Source organism: Zosterops lateralis (genome assembly GCF_965231275.1).
Source record: "Zosterops lateralis genome assembly, chromosome: 7".
NCBI classification, from domain to species: Eukaryota; Metazoa; Chordata; class Aves; order Passeriformes; family Zosteropidae; genus Zosterops; species Zosterops lateralis.
Genome location: NC_139767.1, coordinates 24,538,845 through 24,563,225, shown reverse-complemented (window position 1 = coordinate 24,563,225; position 24,381 = coordinate 24,538,845). Strand labels below are relative to the sequence as shown.

The following is a 24,381-nucleotide window of genomic DNA, read 5'->3' as shown; positions in this document are numbered from 1 at the left end:
TACTCCAAGGCAGAGGGCCCCTGACTGCTGGGAATTGAAGGACTATAATGTTTCCTGTTGCTTAGTGGCTGTTTTGTTGTCAGGATGACATTAGAGAGCAGAGGGAATGTAAGGGTTTTCCAGCTGGGCTCTCAGTCCCACCTCAGGATTAGTGCAACATTTACATTTTCAAGCAGCATACAGACCTAAGGAATTCAAGATTTCTTTAGCTCTTAACAGAAAGAACAAGAACATATTTGTAAATGACAGTGGCAATGGGGGACTTTCCCATAGACTGGTCCTGAAGTCTCCTCTGGGTGCTGCCACCCAGCACCAGGATCTGGCTTGCCAGCACTACTTTCTGTTGTGATTTCCAGCTCAAGGCACACTGGTAGCCCATATAAGACCCATGCTAAGTACTTTAATGCCTTCTTTTGGGTCACAGGGCAGGAAAGAAGCCAAAGCAGAGAGGTACTGTGGGGAAGAGCCTTTTCGAAGGACTGGAGTGAAGCATTTCTCAGTCTTCAGCCAACTTGCAGGCTCCCTGCTGGTTTTAACCCCACACCTGGGTACAATGAGGGTACACAGCAACTGCCTGCCAGGCAGCAGGGGGAGAGGAAAACAGACACCATGCTTAGCCTGACCAGGTTATAGGTTACAGATCCATAATATAGATAAACTAAAAAAGGCAGCAAGAGACAGGTCTAAGAGTGGCTTCCCCTTCCTCTGTGGATCTGCAAATGAGGGCTGTCAAGTAACATGAACTCCCCACCGCTGCCTGTGGCCCTGTGTTCTCTTCCCTGTGCTCCATCCCTTTACGTGTCAGACTGCCTTTGTCCCAAGTGGCTCAGAAAAAAACTAAGGGTTTGTGTTATGCTCCAACATAAGGCCACTTTCTCCAGCTGTTTTTTAGCTTTTAGTTTTGGGGGCAGGTTTTGTTTGCTTGGTTGGTTTTTTCTTTGTTTTTGTTTGTTTGGGTTTTGTTTTGTTTTCTGGATCTTGGGTTTTGTTTCTCTTTTATTAACAGTGAAGAGATAGTAAGTAGGATAAGCTGTTAGTTGCCTTACCTTGCTCATTTCTTTATGGAAGTTCTCTTCTAGGCCAGCTATACTCTGGAATGTGTTGACATAGAAACCAACACGACTGCCAAATGGAAAACAAGACAGAAGAACTTAATGGACACAATGCTCTCTCAAACCTTTTCAATCCTGCCCCTTCTGCTACCTCCCAGCCACCATTCCCATGCAAACCCAACTCTGTTCAGGTATGGTACATGTGAGACGAGAGGGTGGCGAGGAAATGGAACAATGGAGCAAAGGCCAGGCACAGGATAAACATGTCCAGGGGGAAGAGGAGACCAGGTAAAGCAGGATCTGAATTTATGCTGGCTAAAGGGAGACAGAGGTATAGGGTGGGGAAGATAAAGGAAAGAAAAAATACAAAAGAAGGCCCAAAAAAAAAAAAAAAAAAAAAGTACCAACAGTAGGAAGATGGAAAGAAAAAAGGATAGAGGCTGTAATGTAGACAGTGCTGGGAGAGCTAGGGGAATTAGCAGGGAGACAGATATTAATTCATCCAGAAGTCCCTTAGCACCAAGGAATCAAAAAAGCATGAACTGTTTGCTGCAGGGGCAGAAAGAGTAAGAAAGCAAAGGATAGCACAGAGAGCAACAGGGAAGCAGAAGGATCAGCTGGATGGCAGGAGCCTGTGAAAAACTCGTGGCACCTTAAAATCCCAGCAGCTGTCTGTCACCAGCCTGCCAGCTGCCAACAGAGAGTGCTCTACCAGCACCCAGCCAAACAGCAACAGCGGGAGGGAGAGACTGTCCCAGGCCAGCAGTGTCATGGCTCTGCACAGGGAACCACCCAGATGCCTGTGTCTCTCCCACCTCCTCCCCAACCAGGCCTGGACTCAGGCTGGGTGGAAAGGGGAGTGAAGGTAGACATCAGCACTTTGCTTTCCAACTCTGCTGCTTGCCCACTTTCTCAGTCCTCACAGACCAGCACAGTAACCTTATTTGAAAATAAGAAACTGGGACACTGCTAGGAAGATTTTGCCAATTTTCCACTGTGTTGTCCCCATAAATCAGCTTCTGCTGCCCTACAGTTCATCCCCCAAGCTAAATCTTGGCCTTTTGTTTCTCCTCCCTTTTCATCACCACAATCACCGCTACAGCAAATCCATGGTCTCTCAAGTCTTTTAAGAAAGTTGGGCAGAGTTTGTAGGGCAAAGGGATTAAGCAGACAAAGCAGAGAAATGCAGTTTCTCTGTGTGGTAAAATCATGTTCTTCAAGAAAATCATGAAGAAAAGCACAAGAGAGAACCTTGGCTGGGGGGAATCCTAGCACAGATGGAGACAATCCAGGAAAAAAAAAGAGCAGACACCCAGTCCAGGCTAAGAAGAATTTTGATCCAAGAGCTTGGATATTAATTTCCTTCCAACAAGCCCTTGGGAAAACTTCCAGTACTCACCTATTCCATAGTGAAGGCAGTTCCTCCTGCAGATCAACATTCATCTCTTCAAACACCTTCTGAGCCTTTACTAACTCTTCTTCAGCCTTAGTAACAGAGAAGGGAGATTGTCAGCTCCAGCACAGACAAGTATCCTGCAGGGCTGGAACAACTGTGACTCTTTTGACTTCTTTGGGAGATCAGGCAAAACCCTGGCCATGAGATAACCAGCATCCCAAATGGGTCTCCCAGGAACCAGGGTAGCACCACAGGTGACCCTTCAGGTTGAATGTGCCCCTCTCAGGTTCTCTCAATGGATTTCCCCATTTATACACTCAGCAAGTAATTCAAACAACCACTAATGTGTTTCAAGTTCTTTAAATTTCCCTGATTTCAACAACTGAATGGAGTTGGTCAGGGAGTTCAGGCTTCAGCTTGGATACAGATGAAGGTAACAGGGGCCTCTGTCCCTTGCCAGATCTCAGAAGGAATTGAAATCCATCCCAAATGGTATTAGAGAAGCATCCTCTCTTGTGGGGACTCTCTGCTGAGGTAAGGTCATGCCAAAGCCCCATTTCTTATGAGGAAGAGAGGAAGTCTGCATCCTTGGCTGACACAGCTCTCCCACAAAGCTGACTGGAGAAGCAAGGAAGGGTATGCAAAGCATGAGTTGTGCCAGGGAGGCCAGGCTGCAGGGCTTCAGCAGCACCTCGTGGTCCCAGTGGTCTCACACGCAATCCCTGGCTGGCTGTTGGCCCCAACACCAAAAGGGATCTCCTTCTCCCAGGTGAGAGTTTAAATTTGATCTGTTCATTGGACCTAGACACTGACAGATCCCAACACTGATGGATGAACTGTGTCAGGTCTCAGTGACAAAAAGGATGCTCCTGGTTTCTGTTGCTGAAAGCAGACATCACCAACAAGCACATGCTCTTTCATACATCTGTCCTAGGTGACCTTTCTCTTTTCACTGCCCTGACTTAAAGTTTTGTAATTAAAATGTTTCTATCCTGTAATCTATTGCAACACAGCATTCTTCCATGCAGTGGAATGCAGAATAGAAAAATCTCTGCATGAGCAACTTGGAAAGTCAGCACAAGCACCTATAAATGTGACAACAGCAGGAATTTTACAACATCACGGGCCTCTGCAAAGAGCCCACAAGCTATGGAAGCTGGATCTCCCTACTAGCCTGCATTCAGATTCCTACACCTTCAATGAAATCAAATTTTATCTTCTTTGTGTCAGCTTAATTAAAGAAATCCAGCTTACTGCTCCTTAGTGACAGTTATATACTACGACAGGAATGATGGGAGAAAGGGCTTAAAAATATTTTGCAGTTCAGAATCCTGTTCCTCACAGGAATCACTCTCCATTATATGTGGTAGGAGCCTTTCACTCTCAATTTCTCTCCTGCCTCAAGAGCAAACCACAGGAGCTCCTACTTTCCAGCTAGCTTCACGTCTCAAAGGGTTGCTCACTGCTGCCAGAGGCAAGGCTAAGGCTCTGTACTCAAGACAGGGGAAAAAGTTTCCCCCATAAAAAGTCACACCCGGGAGGTATTCAGAAATTAATAAGACCTGGTGAGGAACAGGCAAGGGGAGAAGGGGTGATGATGCTTCCACCCAGAAACCCCTGTTTCGCTGCTACACTCACTGAAAAACTCAACATTTCAAGAGGATTTGCACAAAACAAACAAGAAGTCTTTTGAACAGAGACACAATTTATGCTGAATGAGAGACAACGATCACAAAGACTCATTTTGCCTCAAAACACCTTTATGAATGGATATGTCTAATGCAACCATTTTAAAGGGAATAAAAAAAAAAAAAAAAGAAAAAAAAAAAACCTAGTAAGTCAACCCTTTGGCTTTATCTTACTCTAACTTCCAAACTATCCTGGAACCAGAATCAACCCAGGAGATGTGAAAGCTGGGAGATGAGGCATCATTGAATGCTGTTAGTTTTTCAGATGTGGTGAATATTATTAACATTCTTTCCCTCTCTCGTTTACCTGTTTATAAGGTCAAAGAACCTAGAAAGCAATGCATGAAAATTGTGACATCCTGAGACAAAGGCAAAATCAGCAACAGGCAACGTTCACTCTAGAGTATTTGTAGGAATCAGGGATCCATCCAGGACCTGCGGCTCAGCTTGTGCTCTCATCCCCAGATAGAGCATTGAATTAATTCTTCAGTCCTTAGTCAGCCCAGGGACCTTCTCACCAGTGGGATTCATTTTGGAAGCTGGAATCCTGGCACACAATAGCCCTGGCTGCTTCCAGCCAGAGCCAAAGCCAGACATCAGCCTGGTCACAAGCCCTTCTAGAGAAAAAGCCAGCCCAGGGGTGAGGTGGGGAAAGGTTCCAGGGCAGAGCCCACTGCCACATCTGTGCACTTTATGTTTCAGTTGCCATCCTTGCTACCCTGAAGGGAAACTGAGGCAGAAAGACTTAATGCCCACAACCATGAAATACAATCCCAGAAAATTTTCTCTCCTCTCCCTGCCTAAAAGGGGGAAGGACTGAGCAGGAGATGGACAACAAATGCTTTCCTGACCTTCCACCTAGCCAAAGCTCAGAGTGCCAAACACAACCAGCTCAGTTGTGGCAGGGGGCAATTGTTCTACACTGTTTCTGCTACTACCACACATTTCAGCCCTCCTGAGTGTCTGGTTATGTCCAGCCTGGTGCTTTCAGGCAGTCTGGTGACCGTCTCAAAGACTATGCTGTGAACTGTGGTAATTAGGCACTGCTCAGTAAATAGTTTAGACATCCAAGAGGCAGGGATAAGGAACAGAGCAGGAAGACTCCCTCCAGGCCCAAGCCCCACCAGTCCCAACCAGACCTGCCTCTCAGCTTGTCAACTTTCTTCTGCAGAGATATTGTTCTGTTATTACTGCAGCACCAAGGATGTTGCTTTTTAGTCTGCATTAAACAAGTCAGCAGAGCTTAGTCAAAAGGCAAGAATTTGCTGTCCTAAGCCATTTTTCTTTTTGTTTCAAAAAGCACAGTCACTGACATTTCTAACTGGGAGTGCACAATAGCAACTCCCACAGCATGCTTCACAAAAAATCCCCACTGTGTTGTTTTTGTTATTACCTGCTAAAGGCCTAAAGAGCCAAAAGTTTGTGCACTGGAGGGAGGGACTTTGCTTTACAGTAGAAACACCAGATCTCACTGACCCCATTTTTGCATGGAGGTTGTAAAATTATCAGGGAAGAAGAGACAGCAACACAGCTTCTGGTAAAAGGAGTCTTTTTTAGGCTTAATGTTCTGAAGCTTCTCAATAAATCCAGCGTCATCAGCCCTCCCGGTTTTCTCAAGAGGTTAATGAGATTTATGGCCGTCACTAACACCTTCAGTCTTGAAATCACACATACCCAAAAACTGAAGCTTTTTTTTTGCCTACCTACTAATGTTTGTGAAGGCAAGCTGGAAAATGTCCAGATTCAGAATATAACTAATGTTCTTTATTAAGGGTTTTTTTGTTGTTGTTAGTTTCCAACCAAAAGTAAAATTAAAATATAGAAAAAAACCCCAAATACTTACACAAATAGAAACAGAAAATTAGGGTAGGCAATAGCATTACTTAGCTGAGGAATAAAAGGGACTGTTTTGTAAATATCTGTGGTCACTGAAAATATTAATGTCATGTATTAGGAGATTACTGCCCCCACAGCACAGTGGGTGGAAAGATTACACAGTGCCTTGCACATGCTGCAGGGCAAAGTCACCCAGTACAGCGAAATTATGGAGTGACTCTTGGTAGCCTAAGATCCACAGACAATGGACAAGGGGACATTCATAGGTACTGCTTCTCTGGGCAGTCTGTGCATGCTGCTACTATAGCAGTCACCAACAGCCAAGTCTGAGAAGAGGAAAATGCCCAAGAGCTGATAGATTTATGTATTTATTTGTGACTTGAGAAACTTCCCATACCTGTTTTCTAGTCCTCCAGAAATACCACCAGTCAAACAGACCAGTCAGGAACCACAACCACACAGGTAGTTCCCAGCTGGGCCAGCAGAGGCACAGGAAAAGCCCCTGGCAGCCTGCCATGTGTCCTTCTCCCTTCAATCAAGAATGAATACATATTTTCTCCCTTTGCTCTGCATTGTAAAACAGGGCTGCCAACAGCTGTTCTTTCCCCAAGCTTTATTGATGTGGTAATGGAGTCTTTTGCCTGATCCAGAGTTGTGACTGTGAAAAACCCAGGAGCTTCATAAGGTGAGAGGCGTTTCTAACCTGCAATTCATTCCATGGACAAGGAATATGAAGACACAGAAGCATTTGAATGAGAACAGATGAGCTCACCAGGAGTTTGTGAGAAGGCAACTGGTGCTCTCCCAGTCTGGGTGAGGATTTATTATCCCTTGCTCATTGAATGCATTTTCTTCTCACTGACGGTCTTCTGACAACTCCCTCTTTTCCCTTAAGGTGCTCCAACGGAAACACTGATCGAGATTTCATCAGAAAGCCACACTTCTATGCAAGTCGGATTGAAATTTTATTCCCTGCAGTTCCTCTGGCCTGATGCTATAACTAAGTTCTGCCAGATGACACCACCTTGACCTCAGCCTGAAGCTGTTCAAACATGTCACAGAGGGTGCAAATTTCCTGATCTGGGCCCATCTCCCCTCCTGTTTTAAATACAACTGAAGTTGTATTTAAAAACGGCTCTTTTAAACCACAACAGCCAGGATAGTGCTCATTTGGGAAACATGGACTTTACCACAGAAGAATGTTACAAGCTAACTCATCAGCCACAGAAATCGCAATGTTATTTTTTTGTGGCTTTACTCCATGACATGAATCCATAGGCCAATTTTTCAGTATTGCCATTTTTTCGAAACACCGACAATAAAAATTGACTGCTTCCCTTAAAGCAAAATGGAAGAAGTAATTGGAGGAACTGTGTACTACATCACCCTCTGCCTTGGAGTTATTCCACAGCCTTTCATTCATCCACATTTCATTTTGGGGGAGAAAACAATAGTCCAGTGTTAACACACCTGACTAGAAATCAGCTGGGCAGGCACAGATGCACTCACCGGCCAGCAGCTTCCACTGTGGCTAAGGAGTGTCAAGGACACAGTTATCAGAGAGGACTAGAGTGAACGTTGCCTTAGAGATTACTTGCATGGTACAATCTAGAGCCCAAAATAGCGCATGCAGGGTTAGAGGCAGGTAGATCAGCAGTCACCTGATTTCGGAGCAGATTAGTTTGTGCAACGAGGTGAGCTTGTAGCTTCCCTTGACACCACTGAGGCGCGGCTTTCTCAAGCAGCGAAACAGGCTGGGGGAGGGAGCATGTTGGAGTGGAGAAAAAAATAAAAAAAATAAACAGAGAACAAGAGAGACACAAACATATATCTTTTAGGATAAAAAAAATTAAAATCACAACAGAGAGTGTATTTAGAGGCTGGGCCAAACCAGTATCACCAAGGCAAGAGAAAAAAAACAAACATCCTGGGACTGATCAGTTACGAATCCCTTGAAGCATGCCAAGTTTAGCAGTAATTAATGTTCCCATGTGGGCTGGATACTGCAGACCAGCCAGGCAGCTGTAAGAGCAACAGATACAGTTGTTAGTGACCTAGCACACAGACAACCCTACTCCAAGGCATGGCTGTGAAGTTGGAGCTCCTTAAAGAGAGGTCAGGATTAATTAACCATCATAATTATTTGCATGCAACAGCTGAAAGTCCACAGTGATTTATTTTAATAGCAGGATGTAAGTTTAGCAGTAAGTGGCAGGGGTCCTGGGTGGGAAAAGAACATCCATATATTAGAGCATAAAAGAGACCACGTAGTGCCAAAAAGTTGTTTCTGTTGTTATACCACGAAATCTTAATCAAGTCAGTTCCCACTTGTATCCTGTGTCAGAGATGCGAATTCTCCTTCCTAGGAGTCTGTCATCACATTCCAAAGTAACTTACACTGGAACAACCCTACTTCAAAGGTCACAGGAGCAAAACTCCAGGCACAGAAACAGAGAGGTGAACTACCTACAGCAGCTGAGTGCTGAGCCCTGGGCACTGCCCACAGCCCTGCAGAGCTGTGTGACTGCAAAGGCCAGATCACAGGCTGGGCAGTGGAAACTATCCACTTAGAAAAGCCATGCATACATAACTCCCTGGGACTTGCTGCTCCCATCTTTGCAGGATCAGGACAGTGCAATGTGTCACGTATTATCCTGTGCATGAGCTTACGGCCTAGATTACAGATGGTGGATCTGATCCAGTGCACGTTTTGGCGAACAAGAAGAGTTTGATAAGGTACTGAGAGACCCTTTCACAGGCTAAATCATGAATAGAGTACCAACTCTTAACTCCCAATATTTCACTCTTCAAACTTCACTTTCTTCCATACCTGCTGTATCATCTTAGCTGAGTTTTTGGGGCAACAGTGAGTGCAGCAGTGATTAAAGGCAGCCAACCTCTGCTGCAGAGCACCAGGTACCAACCTTTGTAGATCAATTCCTACAAAAACCATTTCCACTGCAGCAAAGATCCCACTGCCATGCACCAATAAAATAACATGCCCCAGGGAAATTCTGCTCTTACCCCAAACACAATGAATTACCGCTTTGAACTGAAGGCACAACCAGCTGGGCCTCATGCCTTGCATACAGAATCAAGACTTGCTTTGCCACACAGGTGATGCAATGACACTTGGGCCATCAATCTCTCTCCCCTTTTGTCTGTCAAGGTTAATCACAGTGCATGCAGTGCAGTGTAGATGACTGATGACTTGCAGCTTAACAATGAAACTAACTGTGGCCACTAAACACACATCTTTCATTAGGGGTAGAGATGCATCTTAATTTCTTCTATGCGGGAAAAGCAACAGCATCTCTTACATAGCTTATATTCCCCCCCTACCAGAAATAACCCTAAGCAAAAGATGACAATTCTTGTCAGCCTGGTAAAAAAAAAATACAGATCCAGGGTTCTTCTTTTGTGTACTGCTTCTATCCTGAAGAGTCACAATTTACCATGGCCTACATTGAAGAGAATAAAAGATGTCTCCCCAGCCCTGGACTATTCTGTTGTGTCAAGAAGTGTCCTGTATAGGGAAGCACATGGGTTCAAATACACTTAGGGTACAAGAGGAATCTATAGCTCATTTTAGGGGCAGTATTCAATCCATGTGCCTACTCTAGAACAAAATTAGCACTATTCTCTTTCTTCTGTTACATTAAAAAAAGTAAACTTCATTTTCAATTAAAATAAATCTCATTTTAAAAAATCCTTCACTTGAATATTGGGCAAACCCTGGATCAAACTATTCACAGGCAGGAAAGAAACCTGACAAGAGAAAACTCTGATTTTTCTGCTTTCAGCCATATTTATTATCCAGTAATTGCAACCAACAGACAACAGAATACATTCATCAACTCTGCATAGAGTGCACTTCCATCAATGTACTTGTCACTCACACTCCTAAGGGTCTCTCTCTTAGGATATCAGAGGGCTTCACAAACACAACCAACCTCAAGTAACACTCAAACATTCTTACTGCTGCTCCAGGATGGGGAGACAGAGCCCCAAGAAGCAGACAAACTGTAACATTTTTCTGGAGCTTTGCAAGATTTTGCTTCCCCAAGGAGCACACTGCCTTTTCTGCCAGAGGTTAGTGCTCCTGGACACATGACAAAACCCACACCCAAGCATTTGGCCACCAAGACATGCAGACTGATGATGATGGGTCTGAACCAACCCAACAGAGGCCATCCTGCCTTCCAGGAAAACTAAACAAATGAGAAGGAAATACCTAGCAAAACCTCACCAGTTCACAAATACCTCAATGATCTTATAGGTCCTTTCCAATATGAATGAATTCTATGTAAACACAATGAGGAGGTACAGGTGAACTTAAAAGCTGCTCAGTTGGCAAATGCAGACCTCCCAAAAAGAAAGGAAGGCTGCATATACTCCTGATTGTTTTACCTTTGCGATTTTGGTTTCATCCTTCTTCTTTGCAGTTTGCAGGGCTTCAAAGTGGTGCCTGGCACTGTCGTAATCCACAAGCTTCCTTCCTCGCTTTGCAATACGAGACTAGAAAGATGGAGAGAAGAGTCACACCAACCTTCCCCAGCAGCCAAAAACTGCAAAACATCCCAGGAAAAAAACCGTCCTCTTCACCCAGCTTCCAGAACACCCCACACTCTGCCCGTGCAAGGACTCTCCCCCTGGATCCTCCACACAGGCTGCCCAGAGAGGAGGCCCTGGGAGCCACCTGTGGCAAGCACCATTCCAGAGGGAGTGCCTCAGGAGGAGAGAGGACCCATCAAAGGAAGGCAAAGGGATCCAGCCAACGGGTCCCACCTCTGGGTGACATGCATGTTTTCAGAACTTTAGCTCCACTGCTTCCTAAGCCCCACAATGTGCCTGCATCCTACAGGTAATGCTTCATTATTTTCAGGGCTTCCTGAGGGCTGCAGCCAGTCTCTAACTGACCAGCTCACTAGTTGTGTGGAAGCCTGAGAGATTAAGTTCAAAAAAAGAAGGCATTTCTGCTGTCAGCACAGCAAAAGCACTCATCCACATGCTCAGGATCTGCCATGGACAGCCTTTCGGACCCTGTGACAGAAGCTGCAGACAGTAGTGACTGTAGCCACAGGCAGAGGTCTGCTGTCAGCATCATTTGAGCAAAGGAAGTGCAAGGGAGAACCTGCAGCACTGAGTCATCAACACGCAACACTGAAGCCAAAACAAATACAAGGAGAGAGCTGACTGTGTACCAGACTTAGATTCAGGAATGGAGTCCTGACAAATCCATGGCTGAGAATCCAGGACAGACAGTCAGGCCTGTGGCCTGATCCTGTGTTACCCTTCTTGAACTGAGGAGCTTCAGGCTCTCTCCCCCAGCAGAGTTGCACTTTATTGAGGCTCTAGCCCACTGGGCTTCCTTGTTTTAGGAACTAGCCATCTCCTCAGCCCCCTGCCTCCCACACTGTCTGCAAACACCCCAGACTATCTGGGTTGGAGCACACATCTTCCCAGCCTGATCATAACACTTCCCCTCTAGATCAGAGAGCCTGGACCAGCGTCAGTAATCAGCAGTCCAGAGACAGGCTGGATAAGAGTGAAAAGGCATGGCAAGGAGCCAGGAGGATTTCTAATTAACCACAAAACCCAGGGACATAGAAAGTGCAGAATGAGGACTCAGCATTGGGATTTACTTGCGAAAGCAGAATCCCCTTCTCTCCTGCGCTTGGCAGGGAGCTGTGGTTTCCTCTCCCCAGGCTCCTGCAGATACGCTGCGAAACTACACTCAGGGCTGATCACTCTGCCAGACCAGCTGGGAGCAGCTCACACATCTCCCACACAGGCTCCTCTGCACTTCCAGTAAATGCTGCTGCAGCTCCGGGTGAGTCACAGCAGATCTGCAGGATCTCAGCCACACGCACACCCAAACTCTCTTCTAAATGCTCAGCTCACTCCAAGAGAGGAGTCACGAAGAAGCTGAGCCACCCCACAGTCTAGGTCAGCAGAAGACACCTCCCAAACACACTGCCAGCCAGCCAGGACACAAGGTATTGGAGGGGCATCCAGCTGCACAGCAATCTGAGATGCAAATTAATGGATCTTACAAACACAGTAAGGAAACATGGCCCTATCTGGGATTTAAGAGATACCATTTTGTCCCAGGTCAGCCTGGTAGAGACAGCTGGAGTTTTCCCCAGCTCTGACTGGCAAACAGCCGCTTCAGGTTTTCCCCCAGCGAGCTAGATTCAAAGTCACCCCTTCTTCAAACAAAGTAACTCCTTCATGTTTATGCAGCTCCCAAACTTCTAACACCCACCCCCATGTTTCTACTGGAGTACAGGGAATGCTACAAGGTACAGACAGACGGGGTGTGAGCCTCCTGGAGTAAGCACTGATCACACTGCTGCCTGTGATGGCACTAACAGGATTTACGGAAGGCTGCAGGGCTCCCTCCTATGACTCCAGGACAGCTGCAGGTACCCACCACCACCCAAAGGGAACAGCTGAACTACAACAGACTTTACAACTCTGCAACAAATCCATCTTAATTTGAGCCTCCTTAAAAAAACCAACCAAACAAACCCAAACCAAAGCCAAACTATCACAAAAAACATTTGCCTTCTACACTCTTCTTTACTGACATTTGGTTTTACAGCTATAGGGCACCAGTTTCAGTGCAAGACAAAATCCACAATTCCACAGCTATTCAGAACTTGGGCTGTAATTTATCTTCTCTGGCCTCACTGTATTTTACTGTGTATTGTGCAAAACCAACCAAAAACTCACTCAGAAATATTAAAGATTATGCAAGAAGAGTCCTACTCCAAGAAGTACAGATGCTGCTGACATGCAAAGAAAGTTTAAAGTACTTTTTGCATTCCCATTTGTCAAGTTAGAGAAGATGGAGAGGCCTTATTGAGGGGTGAACATCCAACATCGGATAAATTATTTTCTTTAACACACAGAAATTCCTTACTAAAGGCATGCTCTGTTTTCACATTCCTGCTCTGGATCCCTTTCCCAAAAAATCCAAGGGAATTTTTACAGCCCCTCAAGTAAAGATGGATTTAAAGCATGTTACAATGTAACAAAAAAATAATGCATGCATTATCTAACTCATCACACATTTCAATTACTGGGCCATTAATAAAAACAGGCCTTTTCACAACTAAATTAAAATCTTCTTCTCTCCATAAATCAACTTATTTCACCAGAGTAATGCCAGAATTCAAGGAAAAGCACATAATTTCATTTTGTAGAAAACAAACTGGAAAACTATTACCACAACAACAAAAATCAACTCAAATATTCTGTAAATTACATAAGAGTGGAGCTTCTTTTGCCTGCCAGTCTCAAGAACTCTAATTCCTTATGTGAGGCCTAACTATACTTCTGTACAGGCATAGCAATGTTCAACAACTGCATTTCTAGGAGTTTCTACCACTTGACAAAAATATACTTGATTTGAGAACTTCTCCCTGCTCTGGGGTAAGGAAGATGATGCATCCAGCTGAATAACCCATAAAAACATACTGACCTTTTCAGGTTCATACCACTGAAAGTCCATTTTAAAGGAATAGTCAACTCTAGCAAAACATATCCATATCTTACAGTAAGAACCAACATAAAGACACTCGTTTTAGGAAGGGAAGCAGAGGTGAGTACTGCTCCCTAAAACATTACTTGAATTGCACATGAAATTGCTTTTATTCAATAATATAAATTTTGCCTTTTCTAAGGCATCATCAGACAACTGAGAAAGAACATTAGTAATAAACACTGCAGTGACCCATTCAGAAGTCAGCTGCCTCTAGTAATATTTAATATTTATTCATCTTTGCATAACTATTTGTTCCCATACTTTTCAGACCTATGGCTAAAATTCAGGCTGCTGAGGCCAACTGTTGTGATGTCAATGGAATGAAACCATCAGTGTCAGAAAATGGTGGAGCAAGAATCTTAGTTTGCAGACATAATTACAACTTCAGTACAAAGATCATAACTTTTCCTCCTAATATAAATAAACATAATTGTTTAATTCAGAGAGAAAAGGCCAGCATTTTCAGGTGTGTGAGATGGTTGCACTTCTGACTGAGGCACAAGGCATCACACCCCAGAGAGATCAGCCCTACAGCCTTCAGTGGGTAGAAAACCACAGCCCTTCCCCACTTCACACTTCCAGAGGCAGAAGAGGCTGGAAAAATGAAGCAAAAACAGGGAGTCTCAGGAGACAAGGACACTGCTGTTCAGACATTATTTTACAAGCCTGTGACCTGCCCCCGTTTGATACAGCACAATCCTCCTGAAGCAATAAATATTGACACACGTTTTAAGAGACATGTGGTGGGGAAAGGGTTGCTTTCACTGGAAAGTAGCCAAGCTGATATTCCCATATGGTGATATCATTACTAGTGCTTCCATATGGTGAAGACATTTCCTGCATAACCTCAAAATGAATAGAGAGGAGATAACTGTGGGGGAAGGGAAGGTCACAGGACATCATTCAAACCCAGGATCCTGTCTCTCAAAAAGACACCTATCCAGCATTTTCTCTTCCCTGAAAAAAGCTGCTTACACACACAGCAGGACTTCAAGGATTCACAGAAATCTGCCTTCCACACCAGCCTCTACTCATAAAGTACATTTGCCACTAACTGCTTCCTCAATGTTTTCTCTTACAAGATAGCTAAAAGACAAAAGGACCAAAAAAAGAGACTGAGACTTTCTGAGCTCTTGCTGACACTGTCCCCCTGCACTTTGATGTAATAGGGAATTTCATGGATCCTCCTCTTTCACACTCATATTTTCTCTTCAGCATCTTTCCCCTGGACTCTTCACTCTTAAGCCCAAAAATAGAACAAAACATTTTCAATTAACCCAGAGCTGCAGAGATCCTGGCTGCTTTCAAACAAGACCTTGGAGAAGTGCAGCACACATTCTCCTAAAGAAGACGGGGATGTAAGAAATCAATCTTCAGAGCTTTTATCTGCTGCAACTCTCTAGATCCAAGAGTTTAAAGAGACTCTTACTTTAATATCTGGAAATTGGCCAAGGTACGTATCCATGGTCAGAAGTGCTTGATCCACCAGCTTCTGATGGAAATCCGTCCATAGGAGATCATTGTTCTGAAAAACAAAAGTAATGAGATAACTATTAAGAACACAGGGCTCCACATGTCTGTTTTTCTCTGTGAGTGCTACAACCAACAATCTTGGGCCCTCAGACCTCTTAAGAAACAGTAGTTTCTTTGGAAAATTAATGACAATAGAGATCTTGGCAGAAATGAGAAAGCCTGATGCTGCTAATTCAGGTGACCCCTCAAAGGACAAAATGCCTTTGAAGCCCTATCTTTGCCCTGCAATATTAAACTCAAGTCTGTACCATGGAAGATAATTGTCAGGCTGGGTTTGCCCCCTTCTCTCAGGAGCTACAAAAAAGGGACACCTGACAGCACAAGGCACCATTTTCTATTTTGCACTACAATCCAGCTTTTTGGAAATTCATGAACAACAGAAAGCTACACTAGCAGTATTCAGCCCCCACACCACCTGCTTCCAGAGCCCAACGGAGCACACAGCCAAGGCTTGCACCCTGAGCTGTGCCCACTTTATCCTTCACCTTAGCTCAGACACAGTAATTTACTATCAACACCTTGGATTAGGTGAAAATTACCCCCCTCTCCTGTTTTTCCACTTGAGCAAAGGGTTTTGGTTAAAACAATCAAGAAACGTTCTCACTTTATGCTTTTTATTTGTCAAGAATAACTCTTCTCTCTCACCTGTCTTTTCACAAGCAAAATATAAACAAGGAATTAAAGGGGGAGGTGAAAAGATGGAAATATTCTTGCAGACCCAAAGGACAGCTACAGTTAGTGCTCAGGATTCATGTCCCCTTTGACCTCTCTGGCTTAAATTTTCTGAAGCGTCAATCTCTCAGGAGGCACCACAGTGGCTCAGGAAGAAACAAGGCCAACAGAGACTCTGAAGCCAAACCAGCTGAAATACAACTCCATAACGCAAAGTTTCCATGTTAATGAAAAAATTGACCTGGAAACATTGAGGTTTTGTTTGAATTATCTGCTTTGAAGTCATTATTTCCTGGGCAAGACACATATGTTATTTCAGGTGAGATTTTCTGCAGGAGAAAGAAGGGGAAGGAAAGAATCCTCCTCCTGCTCTCCTGTCTACTCCTACACCACTTCTCCAATGCCACAGACAGCTGCAGATAAACCCAGTCCTGCAGCCTCATGGCAAATGAATCCAGAGAGCTAAACTGCCCCAGCTGCTGCTCAGCAGAACAGCTGAGCAAGAGAGCAGAGGGTGCTGCCTCCAGCTGGACTCACCACAGGCACAGGCCAAGGGGGATCCACACTGCCAAATGACAGCCTGTGCCCTAAGCTCCACAGAAAACACCTGGGCAAGCTGGACAGGAATCACCCCACCAAGGGATGGGAACAACAGCAGTTGGGGGTGACACATGGCTCGGCCAAACAAGGGAGCAACTGAAACAAGGCAGCTGGTGGTACTGCCATGAGGAGTTGTTGCAGCTACACAAAAGGTTGCTCTGACTCCTTTAGCCATAGCTTTATCTGCCCCTTTCTCTTACACAGAACATAAGCAGCACACCCAGCTGACCCTACTGAGTTTCTTTTGGAATCCTCTGTCCCCATTTATCCATTCTGAGGGGAAAAGCAGCTTCTGGGCATAAATGTATGTTTCTGTGTAGTGTATAAGCATCTGGCAACAAACTCCTACAAAAATAGAGGCCACATCCTTTCAGCCTTTCTTTCTTCACAGTACTGAGTTTGTCTCCAATTTTTCTGCAAACTCATATGCCTGAAGAAATGTGGTGCACAGATACAGCTTCCAAAGCTCCTTGCAGAGCAATTCTGGACATCCCCACATGCTAGACAACCTTACCTCTGCTATTTTATTTGTGTCATCTCTCCCAGGCCAGTCGGGCTCATAAACTTCCTGCAAACACTCTGTCAGCTTCTTGGAGGCCTCGTGCATAGCTAGGAAAGAAGAGGGAACTGTTCAGACAAGAAAATAATGTGTTCCTCACAGCTTAACCCTTATACCGAGCAATGGAGGCACAGGAGCATTACAACACATGCTGAGCTCTTCCTTACTAGATGTCTGACCCTTAATGATACAGACATGGGAGGCAACCAGAGGGAGAAAGGAACTAAGGGTGCAGTTGCATCAAGCCCTTTGTGTTCACCCTCCCCTAGAAGAACATGTGAAGGTCCATCTGCTAAGACAGCACCACCTGTCTGACATCAAAGCATAACCCCATTCCATTCCAGCTGGTCCCAAAGGATTCTGAAAGATTCCCCCCCTGACAAAGCTGACCTGTCCTGCAACTCATGCCTGAGGGAACCTCACACTGTAGGTAAGCATTAGAGGGGAACAAACCTCTGCTCATGCAGACCTTACCTTTGACAGAAGCCAGGTAAGTTCGGAGGTCCTTCTGCAGCCTCGTGCCTTCGGACTGTGAACATAAGGAGATCATCAGTTATTCTGTCAGCTAAAGAGAGTGTAAGAAGCACTCAAGCATTTCTAATTAAAGAAAACTAGTCTGGCAGACAGGCTACACATCAGTTCTATGATCACATGAAACTTCAAGCTATCACATTTTCTGCATTTTTTTGCTCTGTGTTCTAGGAACTTCTAGGACTTTTGCAGCAAATGTAATCACAACTCCTCTCCTCTTGTACTCTCTTTGGGTCAGTTCCCAATGCCTCCCCAGACTAGGAGACTTTGTTTGTAAAACTGGCCAGCTCTTTCTGATCTCTCATTTCCTTTGCTGATGGCAGTAGGAAAAGAACAAATGTGAACTCATCCAGAACTTTCGAGGCATGGAAAACAATTTGGGCCATGCTGCTGGAAGCAGATGGATTTCTCACAAAGCTATGCTATCACTGCCACTTCAACAGCTGGGCAGATTTAGCCTCTGCTTAGAGAGCACAGCTGCACTGGGAGCACAAAGGATCTCAGCATGAGCTCAGTTAAGACAAGAGGTGCCTGAGTGGTGGGGAGAGCTGATGGGAAACATCTGCTTTTGAAGTCAGTAGCTCTGAGGCAGCTGTTGAAGATGTCCTGTGAGCTCCCTTGTCTCTGGAGTTGCCTTCAGCTGTCAAAATTCATCATGCTGGGGTCCTCCCTCAATGGGGCACAAACTGGGAAAGAGGAAGAATGGCAGCAAGCTGTGAGGTGCAGTGGTCTCTTTTCTGCATTCTTGTTCTGCAAAAGGTATGCAAAGTCCCAGTAATGGACACATTATCATCCTGCAGCTGTATAATTTTTAAGAATAACTAAATTTGAATTCACAACTTGGAGGTTATCAAAAACTATCATTAGGGAAGGTCTTCTGCAGAACTTGCCCACTACACACTTGGGCACTGCAATGTCTGGAGCAGTAAAATTCAAAACTGTAGCACATAAAATCAGAGGCCACCTCTAAAATTATGCCCATACTTGCCCTAATCTCGCCACAGCAGCAAATGACACAAGCCAAACTCAGAACTCCTCAAGCCTCAATACCCAGTTCCAAAGAGACATATTCCAAGGAGACAAAAGTCTTTCTCTGACCACAAAACCAGCACCACAAATAAATGTCTAATCGATATTTTTAGATAGATCACCTGAAAAACCTACAAGTCAGGGCTGAAAATTGGAGCATGCAATTGCAGCAATGCAGAACCAGCTTTCTGTGCTCTCCAGGCATCCTCACCAGTATGTGGTGCTGCATCCTGCAGCTGGAGTGGTCTCTCAGTCACCTCTTGCTGATGGTTAAACTCAAGAGTTACAGTTGACCTATGTCACTATGGAGTTACCTAAGTCTCTTAAAAGTACTGAGCCTGAGAGAGAGAGTGAACAGACTTTACAGCCTGTAAGAACTGCAAGCAGAAAGATTTTCACTGAGAGACCCCTGTTCAGAGTTTTGCCTGAATCCCATTTTCCCAGCTCCCCTGGGTACTTGTGGCTCCTATCCAGTTCCCTCCCTGGCATTGTTGATTTTTTTCTTGTCCACCAGTAAAGCAGCTCCCTTGCCACAAGGGCTTTTTTAAATTTATTTTAAGCATTAATGCTTTCCCATAACAATTTGGGGTAACCCTAAGACCACTGCTTTCTCTCTATGCATGCAGCATCTGCTTTCTTCAAGCAGCCTATAGTGAGCTGTCAAGTACTCCCATAATTCTGCATGAATCATAGAATCATTAAGGTTGGAAAACACCTTCAAGACCACCAAGTCCAACCTCTGACTGAATAGCACCATGCCCACTAAAGCAGTGCCACATCTATGTGTTTTTCAAACACTTCCAGGGATGGCTTCTCCGGGGAGCCTGTTCCAATGCTCTCTCCAAAATACCTCTCACAATGCAGTCAGACACTATCAAATACTATACAAAGCACAAACTTTCAACACTCTTGAGTGCACATTTAAAAGATGCTTCTTAAACCAAATGGTAAAAAAAGTAGGGAAAAGCGTAAAACTGGAATCAGAAAAACAAATCCACTTCCCAGTTATCAAAGAGTTGAAGGGTGTGCAGAGGGAAGTTACAGGGGTATGGCTCAATATGAAGATGTTTAAACACACAAGTGTCTTCTTGTTTAAGCAGATATTGCCATACTTGAAATCCCAGTGTAATTCAAGCCTATGAGCCTATAAAACAACCAGGTATAATGTGAAGGACAGTGTACAGATGGATATTTAAAAATAAAAGTGCTATGCTTGGAAGGCTGGAGGAACTCTCTCTCTCTTTCCAGAGACCTAATGAACCACCTATTACTTACAGCTGCATGAAAGAAAAACAAAAAAGTGGTTTGATATCTTTTTGTGCTTTCTTATCTTGAAACCAAGCCCAAGCTAAGTATGTGATTTTCTGTAGAGCTGCTTCTTGGTAGTAGACAGGTTTCCTACAAACCTTTTTCCCCAATCTTAAAAAGGAATTATTTCGTTCTTATATTAGACTGCAACCCCTTTACATAACCTCTCTGGTTTTGCAGATCTAGTGGGAAGGATTTTATTATCAGCAGGGATGTTCGACATCTGAGGGGGCAGGAGGTAATGTCCTGTTCCAGATTAGATTAACGTAGGGCTGGAAGAGCAGACTGTGTAATTACAGGGAGAGGAAGCATTAAAACAACAGCTCCAGGTAAGCCCCTACTCAGCAGAACTTCAGAATTGTTAAGACACAAAGCATGAAAAACTGGTGAGAAGCTCCACCCTGGGGTACCACAAGGAGGATGTTAAGCTTGTTTTGCCACGTGGGGCTGAAATGGAAACTGCTGGGCATGAAAGGTTCTTGTCTGGGAAGAAACCCTCTCTCTGAGCTACTGGCTGTAATAGGAGCCTGCTCTGCTAGAGGGAAGATGCAGTCCCCACTGCCTGCCTTGCTGCAGGGGCTGTGCCCAACACAGCGTGGCACAGGCAGAGGTGGATGCAGCCTGTGCCAGCAGCAGCCTCCATCTCATGTGCTTAGTGTGAAAGGCTGTAAACCAGCCCAGAGCTTCCACACAAGTGGCTCACAAAAGGTACCAAAATCCAGCTGCTCTGCCAGGCAGAAACACACATGGTGCCAGGTGTAAGAGCTGCCACCAGCCCCACACTGTCCCTCCAGTGAGTACTTCAGCACAGGGCAAGAGAAGCCAAAGCCTGGCACACCTCAGACAGGGGCTGAGTTGCACCTTTATAGCAGGACTCTTGCTCCCAGGTCAGCAAGGACAATATCTGTGATCCTTGTGCCAGTGACTGAACACAAGTGACATTGGGAAAGGGAAAGAGCAGGGAGTCTTCAAATGGATGTTTGGGTAGGTTAATAGCCAAAGAATCTCCACGAGGGAGTAATGAGGGGCAGTTCTGCTGATTGTCAAGCCTTCAGGAGACACAGGCAAGCCCTGCACCTGCATGGCTGTGTCCCGCTCTTTTGCCACAAAGCAAATCCATCTGAGCGAAAAAGTTCATACCATTCAGGGACCTCAGGGTGGTGCTCTTAAATGAACCTGATGGACAGAGTTAGGAAGTGCAATGCCCTCCTTATGTCCACTCAACCATTATTAGAGAGAACCACAAACACCTTGGCTGAAAGTGATTGAGTGATTTTTAGACCTGCACTCAACAGACCACACACAGAAACCTGTGTCAAAGTGGTCGAACACAGTCAATAGTCAGAGGAGCCTCTAATCAGCCACTGAACAAGGTCACTGCCTGCTCACACCCTAGCCAGTTCCACAAGAGAGCAGTGCTGTTTTGTCACCTGCCTGCAGCAAAACATCAGCTTTGCTCCAGACCTCCACTCCCCACTGGAGCAGACCCTGTAATGAAAAGTCATAGAAATCTCAAAGATAACTATACTACATGTCTCGTACATATAAAAATAATAAGTTGTATATATGTATATATAGCTGATTTTTTATTTTCCTAGTCCTCAGCTCTGCATATCCTAAGAATCCAGCTAACTCACACTCATGGTTTGCCCTGTAAAACAGGCATTGTCTGCATTTATTTTAGTAATAGGGAAACTGAGGGCCTAAGAAAAACAGGAAATGCAGAGCAGCCTCCAGCTTCTTTGATTAATTATTTGAGGAATTTAGTTCACGATCTGCTCTGCAAAACAGGAAAAAAATTCAAATGTAAGGGATACATGATGCAGTCCTTCTTTAACAGAGTCCTCACTGCACCACTGGAACTCATGGCTTTGGAAATTGAAAAAGCCATCCCAGACAGTCAACATCTAGAAATTTAGATTTGAGGGGTTTTGTATTTCTCTTTTAAAAAGGTTGTTTCTTAATTGCTTAATAATTATACCAAAAAAGTTACATTACATCCAGTAATGTCATGTTGTCAGAAAGCAGTTAAAACATATTCTGCTGTGTACAAGAGAATATCATTGCTGGACATGCTGCATGAACCTCTGGAGCAATAGCTACTATTGCTGCCAAGAGAACGAGCATTAGTGTCCAGGAATCTGCAAGCAGCTCTGCTTACACATAAGTCAAAGCCAGACTGAAGGATTTTCATTACAATCAGCTGTGGCAAATCCCTACTCAGCTGGTTTTGCTACACATAACCACATCTGCTGAGTCTCAACAGACATGATGCAGCTGCCACTAACAGCTCTAGAAAAAGGTCCTAAATGTGTCAGGCCACAAACGGGCAACAGATTTCTTCAGCACCACCTAAGCTATGCTGTGGCACACATTTCCTGCCACAAAACAGAAGCAATGCTTCCCCCTAACAACAAGCACCAGCAAAACCCACAAGGTAACTGGTATTTTCCCTTCTGGGAGACTGAAGGCTCCAGATAAAAAATAAAACACACCCAGATGAAGATGGAAAGTTGTGGAAGTAGGAGGGTGGGGGAAAATTGCTACACTGTTAAAATATTTTTGTGGAATAAAATACCAGGGATGAGGCAGACAGCAGAAGAATAATGACTCAGGCCTGACAGTGATTGTGCAAGTATGGGGAGGAAGTCAGATTTAAGTTTTAGCCATGGAAGGATGTTCCCTTTTCACCATTTGCTTTGTCTCTTCTGCCCTTCGCTGTGCTCAGGAAACTGAAACTGCCTCGTTCCATTTTAATTTTTTATTTCTAATCTGTTTCCCACCCTATTGTCTTTCAGGGACACAATGTTGCTCTTATATCTCTGCTTCCAGCAGAGCAGCAAAAATTACATTCCAAAGCAGCTGCTAACTGAAGAAAGTGTTCTGGTTGAGCTATTTCTTTCTCTAAAATTGGGTCTAGAAAAAGTATTATTTTTACTGATCTCTTCACTCTCATGACCAGTGACAGGACTGAGGAAACAGGATGAAGCTGAGGCAGGGGAGATTAAGGTTGGGTATCAAGAAAAGGTTTTTCACCCTGAGAGTGGCTGGGCACTGGGATGGGCTCTCCAGGGAAGTTGCCACAGCACCAAGCCTGGCAGAGTTCAGGAAGCTTTGGAATGCTCTTGGCCACATGGTGTGACTCTTGGGGTGCCCTGCAAAGGGTCAGGATTGGGAATTATGATCCCCATGGGCCCCTTCCAACTCAGCATACTCTATGATTCTCTCACTGATCCCATGAAAGGGACCCTGGAAGTCACAATGTCATTTCTTGTAAGTGAAAAGTTATGAGTTACAGGTCACTTCAATAGGTCTATGTCATTGTTTAATTTAATGGCCTTTAATTACATAGTGCAGCAGATGACTGGAAGCTAATACCTGAACCCAGGGTGCAATTACATATTGCAAATGACCTTACCAGCTGTTTGTTGAAGTTCTGCACACACTGTTCAAACTGCTCATCTTTTGTTTCATCTGCTTTACCAAGCTTCTGAAGGACCTGTGGAGAAAGAGAAGAAAGAAGGCTTCAAACACAGATACAGCAAAGCAGAGACAAAGAAACAGTTGCACGTTTTTGGTCCTTAGGCTGAGAGAAGAAAAATTAGAAAGTCACCCTTATTCTTGGCTCAAACTTTTCAGAATATTTTTCCACACAGTCATAATTTGAAAACAGATTTACAGATGAGTCATGAAGAATTCAGACCTCTTACATTCTGCTGTACTGAAGAGCATGACTGAGGCTTGTCTTTCACTGATCTAATGCCTTTTGCAGACAAAGCAATAGCAATCCAGTTATGTCCTGAACCAGTAAGACACAACCACATCCCTAATAAGTCTTGTGTTGTGCAGTTACACTCATCCTGACTTAACACTAGTCTCTAAGTCCAGACAGGGAGGGGTTCTGCTCCCAGGATGGGCCTCAAACACAGAGAGCTGTGCAGAGATCTCAGGGAGGGAGGGTGGCTGGAGCAGTGAAAGTCCCATCTTCTTTTCACCTTTTCTCACTATGCACATGCTTGGCAAGAGCTGGCTGCTGAGAGCCACTGGGGGCCTTACACCATTAATCTGTGTGGCACTTAGTCCAAGTGTCACTTCTGAGAGTGTCAGCAGCCACCTCCCTGCACAGCACAGCTCCCCACAGCCTGTAAAAAAATCCTTATCAGACTACTTCTCTTATCACCCTTCTCTCTTAGTTTCCTCTCCATGCAGCTAAGTGGATTGCTCCCAGGCTTAGAACAAAACAGCATTTCATGTTCTGGGCTGGCAGGTACATTCATCACAAGAAGTCTGGGCAAACCTGTGGAGGAGGGCAGCAGCTATTTGACATGCCCCAAGCAACTCCAGCTGCAGGGAGACTGGGATATACCCTGTAACTGGTTAAGGCCAATTATATCATCTCTCTGAATCAAAACTAAAACCCAACCATTAAAAAAAAGGCTCTGGAAAGGGAGCTGAGGGAGCACCTCAACAAGCAAGGCAGTGTGTCTGGAAAGGCCAGGACTGCCCAAGAGGCAGAAAGCACTGGAAATATCGAGTCTCCCTTGTTCTGCTGAGCACAGACCCCAGCTATCATGTTCAGCCCCTTTTGGGGAGAAGAGGATTAAGTTGAAAAAAGCAGGTCCCTG

General features: G+C 44.7%; 1 protein-coding gene across 13 annotated transcripts in view; it reads right to left on the bottom strand.

The window, feature by feature from the left end:
* BIN1 (bridging integrator 1) overlaps positions 1-24,381 on the bottom strand; it is a 93,355-nt gene that overhangs the window by 31,355 nt on the left and 37,619 nt on the right. For 8 of the 13 annotated variants that reach the window (XR_014590531.1, XM_083865179.1, XM_083865185.1 and 5 more), the window contains exons 2-9: positions 23,175-23,255; positions 17,363-17,417; positions 16,844-16,938; positions 14,954-15,049; positions 10,383-10,490; positions 7,634-7,726; positions 2,452-2,537; positions 1,047-1,122 (exon numbers count right to left, since the gene is read on the bottom strand). Coding sequence is in view for 12 of the 13 variants with exons in the window: in XM_083865179.1 (XP_083721305.1) it covers positions 1,047-1,122; positions 2,452-2,537; positions 7,634-7,726; positions 10,383-10,490; positions 14,954-15,049; positions 16,844-16,938; positions 17,363-17,417; positions 23,175-23,255 (690 nt within the window). In the remaining variant the exon portion in view is untranslated. The remainder of the gene's footprint in view (positions 1-1,046; positions 1,123-2,451; positions 2,538-7,633; positions 7,727-10,382; positions 10,491-14,953; positions 15,050-16,843; positions 16,939-17,362; positions 17,418-23,174; positions 23,256-24,381) is intronic. The other 5 variants (XM_083865186.1, XM_083865183.1, XM_083865188.1 and 2 more) reach the window with 1 other exon arrangement.